Raw genomic sequence first — 8938 nt, forward strand, 5'->3', positions numbered from 1 at the left:
AAGATCCTCGCATATCGCCGCGTCATAATAACGCATCGTTGCGCACATGTTCTGTTACTCACCCGATGTTATCCTACATGTGTGCACACATGAATCAACTGCAATACCGTTACGGTCACTTCCTAATGCTTTCCCCTCATGCTGTGTTACCGTGGGACTAATTATCTAACCAATACAGAACCAGCAGCTTGTTACAGCCTACTTTTGAAAGACAGTATTTTCCCCTTTATACTACATGTCTCGCGATCGACTGCCACTCCCCTCGAGATCGACTGGTAGCTCGCGATCGACTGGTTGGGCACCCCTGTATTACAGGCTACCCACCTCAGAACGCACTCGAGGCCCATAGCTCGCGATCAATCTCAGGGAGCCACAACACCACGGTTACTCTCACCTCCAGGAACTGTTTTAAGACGATGTTTCCAATTACAAATCAATCCAACTAGGGAATGCATAGGTCTGTTATGTGGTGGTTGGGACCACAACTTACCATGGGCTGGGTTACAGCACCATTCATGCAGCTTAACTGCACAAAGAAGGGCGACTTTTGACGTTTAATCGATCTGATCCTACCTCAGACAAAAGGCTACGCAGCTAGTGCCAACGACGCGGCCTGGCAGTGAGCAGAAGCGCCAGCGGGAAGCGCTAACCTCGCCAGATATTTATCGATTTCAGCCCGCCTACAGCTGTCCATCAAATAAATGTTTAAATCTCCAAAATATGTGTAACAGCAACTTCTGTTCGTAATGAAACTGCAAGATTGTGAAAATGTGATTATTATTAGTAGATATATGGGTTCAGTCACTATACTGGCCAGGGCGAGAAAGCGCCCCCTAGAGGAGGGGTATAACGGGGTCAGAAAAGTTGTAGGACCCCAAATAAAGCAAATGAAAAAAAAAAAAAATTTAGCACCAAAATCCTACGGAATGACATTTCATACTACACTACATAGCCAGCCCTACCGCTGCACCGCGGCTGAAGTGGCTGCACGTCAGACATGCGACATCTGTTGTGTGTAGTACAAATAATGTAGAAAATAATTTTGCAAGTGAAGGATTCTTGCACACCTCCCTGGTCTGGTGCGTAGGAGAGGAACCCCTGGGTCACCAACGTCAAAGCAAAGAAAGCTCCCGCACACTGTTCACATTTGCATGGTTTAAACCAGGGGGTCAGGATTTGGCTGATTAGCTTCGCCGATTAGCAAGGCACTTCCTCGTCGCAATTCTCACAAATTTGCTCATTTCCGACGCCACTTCGCTCAAAGAGGGTGGATGCGATTGGTGGGTGCGCGAGTTTAGTGTTGGGCACACATACCTATACAGGTGTGTGGTTGGGCACCTCCATGCATCCAATGCCCGTCTTCCATATATCTTTCTGGTCAATCGTAAGTCAGTCATTAACGTGGCACATAATTGGCTGAGTAAACTGGCGGCGGAAACGACTCCATCTTTGAAGCTGAAAAATGTCTTTCAATTTTGGCCGAATTCACAAGCCTAGCATTTCCCATTGAAATGACTGGAGGCGGGACTTATTCACTCACTCCAGTTCTTATACTACCTCCATGGTTTAAACCAGGGGTGGGGAACCTATGTCTCGAGGGCCGTTTTATCCGGCCCCCGATATAATTTTAATGTTATTCAGCTTCACATTAAATATGACATATTTTGTAAATGAATCTTAGAAAATGCATTTGCAATACAATTAAGTTATATTCAGGGGTCCCAGAGAAGGTGGTATTTGTTTAAAAGGTGGCTGCCTTCAATATAGGCCTAAAGTGAAGGGGAAAATCCTGGTTTGTGTTCATAGTACGGCCCTCGGAGGACTTTTACGGCCCTCGGATGAATTTGAAGTGGCCCTTCGAATGAAAAAGGTTCCCCACCCCTGGTTTAAACCATGCAAATGTGAACAGTGTGCGGGAGCTTTCTTTGCTAAAATATTTTTGTACACACACAACTAGAGGTGCTCCGATCACCATTTTTTGGCCCGATCACCGATACCGATCACCAAAAATCTTTATCTGCCGATCACCGATCATTGCCGATCACAGAAATTATTTCCTATTTTTTTAATAGCCTATTAATTATCCTTATTGAATATTTCTGCCCATAAACCAATCAATCTTAATTTGCACATGTCGCTTTCACAATGTAGGCCTATTATTAGGCTATTATTATTATTATTATTATTAGGCCTATTATTATTATTATTATTATTATTATTATTATTATTATTATTATTAGGCTATTATTATTATTATTATTATTATTATTATTATTATTATTATTATTATCTTTCAGCTCTTTCAGACTAGTGTTGGTAATATAGCCTACAAGTAAGTCTACAGTATTAATCAATTTATAAGTTATTGCATATAATTACTAAACTATTTAAGATTGAATTGAAACTGAAACATTACATCAATTTATAAGTTATTGCATATAATTACTTAACTATTTAAGATTGAATTGAAGCTCAGACACCTGGATCTCAGTCTCTCGTCTTCTGCATACGAGAAAAAACCCTGTCGCTTTAAATGAGCAGCCTCGTGAGGAGAGCCCCTCCCCTCTCTGTCACTCACTGTCCACAGCTGCAGTGCTCCGCGACCGTTCTGCTCTCTCCCTCTCACCTCACCTGTCGCCGTTTGGCGTTTCAGCGACTATCAAACTAATCGACTGACTGTCAATTACAACTTTGAAAACAATAACGTTGGCATGCTTGTGCGGACAACGTGAACTTGTCGCGTGCTGACCGAGGCAACTAGGTTATAACGTAAAATGGCTAACGGGCGAGAAGTAGTCTATCGCAAATTACATTGTGACTGAAACACTTGAGATTCTACATACACAAAACAAGAAAAAAAACTTCACTTGAAAGAACAGGCAACACGCACAACACAGCGTGTCTGCGAGGAAAGCTCTTTCTCTGTAACACTGTCATAGAATGTAGAATTCCCTGCACAGACTCATTGAGTTTCACCGTCCACTCTCCCTAGTTGCTGTTTAGTGTTGCAGCGACTACAAACTAATGACCTGGCTGTCCATTAGGCTACAACTTTAAAAACAATACAGTTGATGATTGTTTTGGAAACGTTTAGTTGTTGTGTGCTGACAGTCAGGGCTCCAGACTAACTTTTTTCACTGGTTGCACTGGTGCGCCTAAAATTTTTTTTTAGGTGCACCAGCACAAAATTTAGGTGCACCCAAATGTTTTCACCACCCCATACACACACACACCTCAGCTTTAAAAAAAATAATAACAATAATTAAAAATAATGACAATAGCAACAATAATAGCAACAATAATAGAATAATAATAATAATAATACATTATTTTTATTATAAATAATAAATTATTATTATTATTATTATTATTCTATTATTGTTGCTATATTTTAAAAGACCTGGAGCATTTCATGTGCTATAGACTAGTCTTCCAAATGTGCTCCTTATAAAAGACATGACAGTAGGCTACCTAACTACATCTTGGCTACAAGCAGTTTGGCTGGTAGAAAAGACCAAATTAGTAGCCTTTTAGTCAGTATGTGTTTGACTAGTAAGATCAACATACCAGCCTTTTCTGCAATAAGGCTACGCACACGGCACAAGCACAGAGTTACAATATGAAGATAGATAGATGGATGGATGGATGGATGGAACAAACCCTGCTAAAAATGTCATGATTTTTAAAATCATTTGACACAAATAGCCTAGCTTATGTTAACAGTGGAATCTGAGGTGGGGTTTGTCTATTTCCCCGTTTTGAGCGCTCTCCCTCTGCATAATGATTGTGGTATCTTAGCAAGTGCTACGAACAGACACGACAGCACTAGTGCGCTCGCTCGCTCGCTCACTCTCTCTCTCTCTCTCGTGCTGCCTCGAGGTGCATGAACGATGCCTTGCCGACTGATAGGCAGCATGTAGCCTGCCCTAGTCGCTATCAAAAAACTCTCACAGAAGTCCCGACATACTACAGCGTCACCTGTTTGGCCAGCTCTGCACGCGGCTGAAACGGGCAATTATCCGCACCCGTCTGCGTTTTTGTGTGGCAATGTTTAATATCCGCTCAAGCCATTTCGTTTTTCCCCGTGTTTGTGACTCTCGTGTTTAAAATATCCTCACGTCATTTTGCTGTGTTTACCGTGCTTGTAGCCTAACTCTCTCGTCCGTTGCAAAACTCGCCTGGTTGAGAACACAAAACTCGCTGGCACATGTGAACTCGGATAGTTGAGCGAAGTCGAACATTCTATTCTGAAACGTCGGGCTGTGAACGAGGAAGGGGGAGAAAGCTACGGTAGTTCAGCGGAGTTGAAGGAATGACCGCATCGACACGTTTTATTGTGTGATGATGGGCCACTACTGTAGAATGACTATTCATTTTATGTCCATTAAAACGGTTGTTTGGTAATTGATTTTGTTCTACTGATGGCTGGTCGCACCGGTGCGCCTAAAAATATTTTTTAGGCGCACCATTGAAAAAAATGGGCGCATATGCGACCAAATTGGTCGCACTCTGGAGCCCTGGCTGACAGGCTATAACTCAAAATAGCGAACATGGCGAGACTGACACGTCATTCGCAAATTACAAGCGTCATGTAAACGGCGCATGGATCGGAAAATCAGATCATTGTTGATGCAGATATTATTATAAATGGTGAAAATGAAGGAGGGAATTCCAAAAAGTTAAAGACAAGTAAAGATGCCTTATTTTGGTGCAGCAGCTGTGCAGAGCCAGCACCTAGGCTACATGCAGGCAGCGCAGGTGTAAAGGCGAAATGGTTGCGTGAGGAATTTAATATCTCTGGATCGGTTTTTTGATCGGCATGTTTTTCCGATCACCGATCAGGCTATTTTTGGCCATTATCGGCCGATCATGATCGGCTGCCGAGCAATCGGAGCACCTCTACACACAACTCACAACAAAGGACCAATTTTAGGTTTACCTCCTGGTGGCCATGTAGGCTTTTTGGTGGCCGTCTTGGATCCTGAACAAATGGTGCAAAATTTTATTTTAGTCATTACAGTCCAAAAGTACCATAATCTGTTGAGGAAACATTGAGCGGGAAAATTATGAGGTAGTGAATTTTTCAAACCCTCCTTCTGCATTTGTCAGGTGCCTGTCTCTTCAAAAAAGCCAAACATGCAAGACTTTGGTAAATATATTTTACCTGAGTGATGGGAAATGGTGTAGCTTGCTTAACTTGAGGTTATGTGATTGTCTGGTTGTCAGGAAACGTGTTATTGCATTTAGGAAAGGTATTGCATTATGTGATTCTTCTTTGCTTTGGTGGTAAAAATATTTGATGGAAGTAAAAAGTTGGTAAATTCAACTTCGAATATCTGGTATTAGTAGTGAGATCTATTCTGTAGTAAATTTTGTGTCTTCCGTGAACTGTAGGGATATGACCACATGCACACAGGGGATTTTGAGTCAAGCCCAGCTACGTAACTTCACTTACAACATCTCAAAGTAGGTTTTCAGATTTGTTTAAATATAGCGTAATCCATCTAATGTCTGGCCATTAAAATGTTGACATTAAGTTGCTATTTGTGTGTGTTTATGGTTTGTAGGGAAGTGTATGACCCAGAATTCTTGGCCAGACCTAATGCAGCCACCAGTGATCTGACAATTCAGTACGATTATTTTGAATTACTTTGCCCTTTGCTGGTGTATCATGATATGCCATGGATGCCAAGATTTGAACTGTAAGTAAGATCTGGTGTAGCCAATCAAATACATAAATACACAGTGTTGAATCTCAGTTAGAATCTCAGTTAGAATGTGCAAACCGTCGTTGTCCAGCAGAAACCTTGTCTCTCCACTTTTCTTTTACTATTGTTTTATATTTGCTCTTTATTCAGTATAAAATATTAATAAGTATTACTGGTCAGTCTCCATGGGTATACAGTGATATGAGTAAGTTTGGACACCCTTTTGGAAAATCATTAGATCAGTTTTTATCTGGTAGAGCTTTTGAAGCAGCAACTTCATTTCGACATGTATTAAACTGTAGGAAAGACAAACATTTCAGTTGTAAAATCACTTTAATTGGTGTAACAGAAATGTTGTGTAGATATAAACAAAAATAGACTTGTGCACAAATACGGGCACCCCAATGAAGATATACCATTAATATTAGAGCTGGGTAAAATAATCGAGTTAATCGATAATCGATCGAATCGAATCGAAATTCACATAATCGATTCACAGGGCACAAAATCGATTTTTTTGGTTCTTTTTCTTTTTGTTCTTTTTGTTTAATTTAGGTCTTTGGAAAATACCCAGGTATTAGTCAATTAGGCCTAGGCCTACTTATTACAAATTAGCAATCTGTTAACACTGTCAAGTCACAGCCCTTTGACATTTTTATATAAGAATAGGCAACAGCATCTTTTGGGGGAAATCCTGGCACCAAGAAGGGAACGGATTGAATCGATTCGGAATGAATTGAATCAAATCTAATTTAATCGTGATTAATCGATTCAAAGCCCTAAGAATCGAAATAGAATCGATACAGGAACATGGCTGCGATACCCAGCCCTAATTAATATCAAGCAGAGCTCACCTTTGCTGATCTAATGACCTGTGGATCCTTGCTACATAAACAGACAAGACCCAACAGTCTGGTACTACTGAATAGTTGCAAATTATTCTGTCCAGAAAATCTAATTCAAATAAATTCATGCATTTTCAATGATGGTAAGATCTCAAGGATTGGTATGGCCATTTCAAGACAAGTACTTGTTCTTTTGGTTCATCCTGACCTGTCTCGTCACGTGGCCCCAGTCAGCAACGCACGCGGCACAAATGTGATTTAACTTACACTAAAGTTGAGAAAGGCCATACGGGCCGAAACGTTGTTTTGTTAAGAAATTGCAGCACGATGGACAAGAGTGTGCGATATCTTCTTCTACAAAACTTATAGGAATCTCAGTCAATTATCATGTCTTTGGTTTTAGAGACGCTCAGATGCAAGTGAAAACTGTCACTCCAGGCAATAAAATCATCTAAGATGGGACCATGATATGTTTCGTTCCCATGGAGAAGGCTGAGGATGATGCAGTCATCTGCAAATTTCAATATGTGTCGGTTTGCATGTTGGCTTTGACAGTCATTAGTATACAGCAGAGGAGACAAAATGCCTCTGGCGATCCTGTGGAGGATGTCACTTTGTCAGAAAGTACCTCATTTACCCTCACCTGCTGGGTTCTGTTAGTTAAAAAGTTCAGGATCCACCCCAATAAACCATTATCCAACTTAAAATGACTCCCCCTGCAATGCATGGTTAGAGTACTAAACGTATTTAAGTTGAGGGCCTCGCTATTTTTTTCCAAATATCAGCAGATTTTTCAAAAGAATGTTAACGTGCAAGTCACAAAGTTAAAGCTGAGCAGAGTTTGGAGTTTCCAATTGGACAGTGATTGCACTGTAAACTACTGATTAAAATTCAACATGGAGTTTGTGCAAAAGAACAAGCGCAATGTCTTGAAATTGCCATACCAATCCTTGAGATCTTACCATTATTGAAAATGTATGAATTTATTTTAATCAGACTGTCTTTAGGAGACAGGTAAGTAATCTGTCTGAATTAGAGGTGTTTTGGATAGAATAATTGGCAACTACATTACATGACATTAGATAAGTAAAGGTGAGCTCTACTTCATATTAATGGTATACCTTCTTTGGGGCGCCCATATTTATGCACAATCATATTGTTGTTTAAATCCACGTAAAATTGTTTCTGTTACACCTATTGAATGATTTTACACCTGGAATATTTATTTTTCCCTGTGGTTCAACATATTGAAATGAAGTTGCTGCTTCCAAAGCTCAACAAGAGATTAACCCATGTTATGATTTTCCAAAGGGTGCCCAAAAACACTGTATGTGTATGATAAATTATTTAATAACCAACTTCAATGCTGAAATGATTATTTATTTAGAAATGGATTTATAAATTAATTAGTAAAAAAAACAATGAAAAGTGGAGATACAAAGTTTCTGCCTGACTGCGCCGAAATATTGGTTTGGTTTGATGGCGGACAGAATACAAGCTTTTTTTTTTTTTCTCTGCCATTTCAGTTGGGAGGACGACACGTTTGTGGAATATGTGAAGGCAGATTTTGTGTTGAGAGAAATTCATGGGATGCACAATTACCAGTACTTGCAGACCGCAAAGAAGGCAAAGTGTGTGTCTCAGCCTCAAGACTGGAATTTGTGCACCAGCTTATGTCAGGCAATGTGTGGAACAGAAAGGTAATTGACTGAAAATATGCCCAAACTATTTCTCAGGGGTGGATATAGCCATTTTGGGGCCCTAGGCAAACATAATGAAAATTGGAGCCCCTCTAAAGTGATTATATAGGCCATACAATTCTGTGGTTTGGTGCAATAATAGTTTTTGTGTCATATATACTGTATGCTTCGAGTACTTATACACACTATAAATGATTCACAATTAAGACTTTGTTTTACTATCGACTGATTTGGGGGGTCGGGCCCTTGGTAAATGCTTAGGGGTTTTTGTTAGGTGTTATAATGGAAAGTCTGCCTCTGTATCATACTGTACATGTAGTGTTGTTTAGATTTGCAGTCACTAGAGTAATGTCTTCTTTGCTAGAATTTTACAAAGAGCAGGCATAAGACCTTAACGGCCCGCACCTTTAGACCCATCCGGACGCTCCGTATCGAGGTCCCTTAACCAGAATCAAAAAACAGGATTGGTTCTCCAACTACAATGGCAATGTACATTTTTGACAGCCACTGTACTGGATCCAGCCTACAGGTATGTTCAATTATTGGGGATTTATTTTGTAGGTTTTTTTGTCAGGCGCAATTATTACATTTATTAGTTTGATCAGTCATGTCCATGCCTTTTTTTGTGTTTTTGGGTTTTTTTAAACAGTTACTGGTTCCCTCCAGACCAGATTTAGTGTATACG

General features: G+C 40.2%; 1 protein-coding gene across 1 annotated transcript; it reads left to right on the top strand.

The window, feature by feature from the left end:
* Positions 1-5354: 5354 nt before the first annotated feature.
* On the top strand, positions 5355-8253 carry LOC134442293 (cation channel sperm-associated auxiliary subunit delta-like; the record flags this gene model as incomplete). Its single annotated transcript, XM_063192529.1, has 3 exons — positions 5355-5466; positions 5568-5702; positions 8080-8253. Coding segments are annotated over exons 1-3 (377 nt in total), but the record flags the coding sequence as incomplete, so codon positions are not given.
* Between the last annotated feature and the right edge of the window lie 685 nt (positions 8254-8938).

Source organism: Engraulis encrasicolus, unplaced genomic scaffold (genome assembly GCF_034702125.1).
Source record: "Engraulis encrasicolus isolate BLACKSEA-1 unplaced genomic scaffold, IST_EnEncr_1.0 scaffold_1430_np1212, whole genome shotgun sequence".
NCBI lineage: Eukaryota > Metazoa > Chordata > Actinopteri > Clupeiformes > Engraulidae > Engraulis > Engraulis encrasicolus.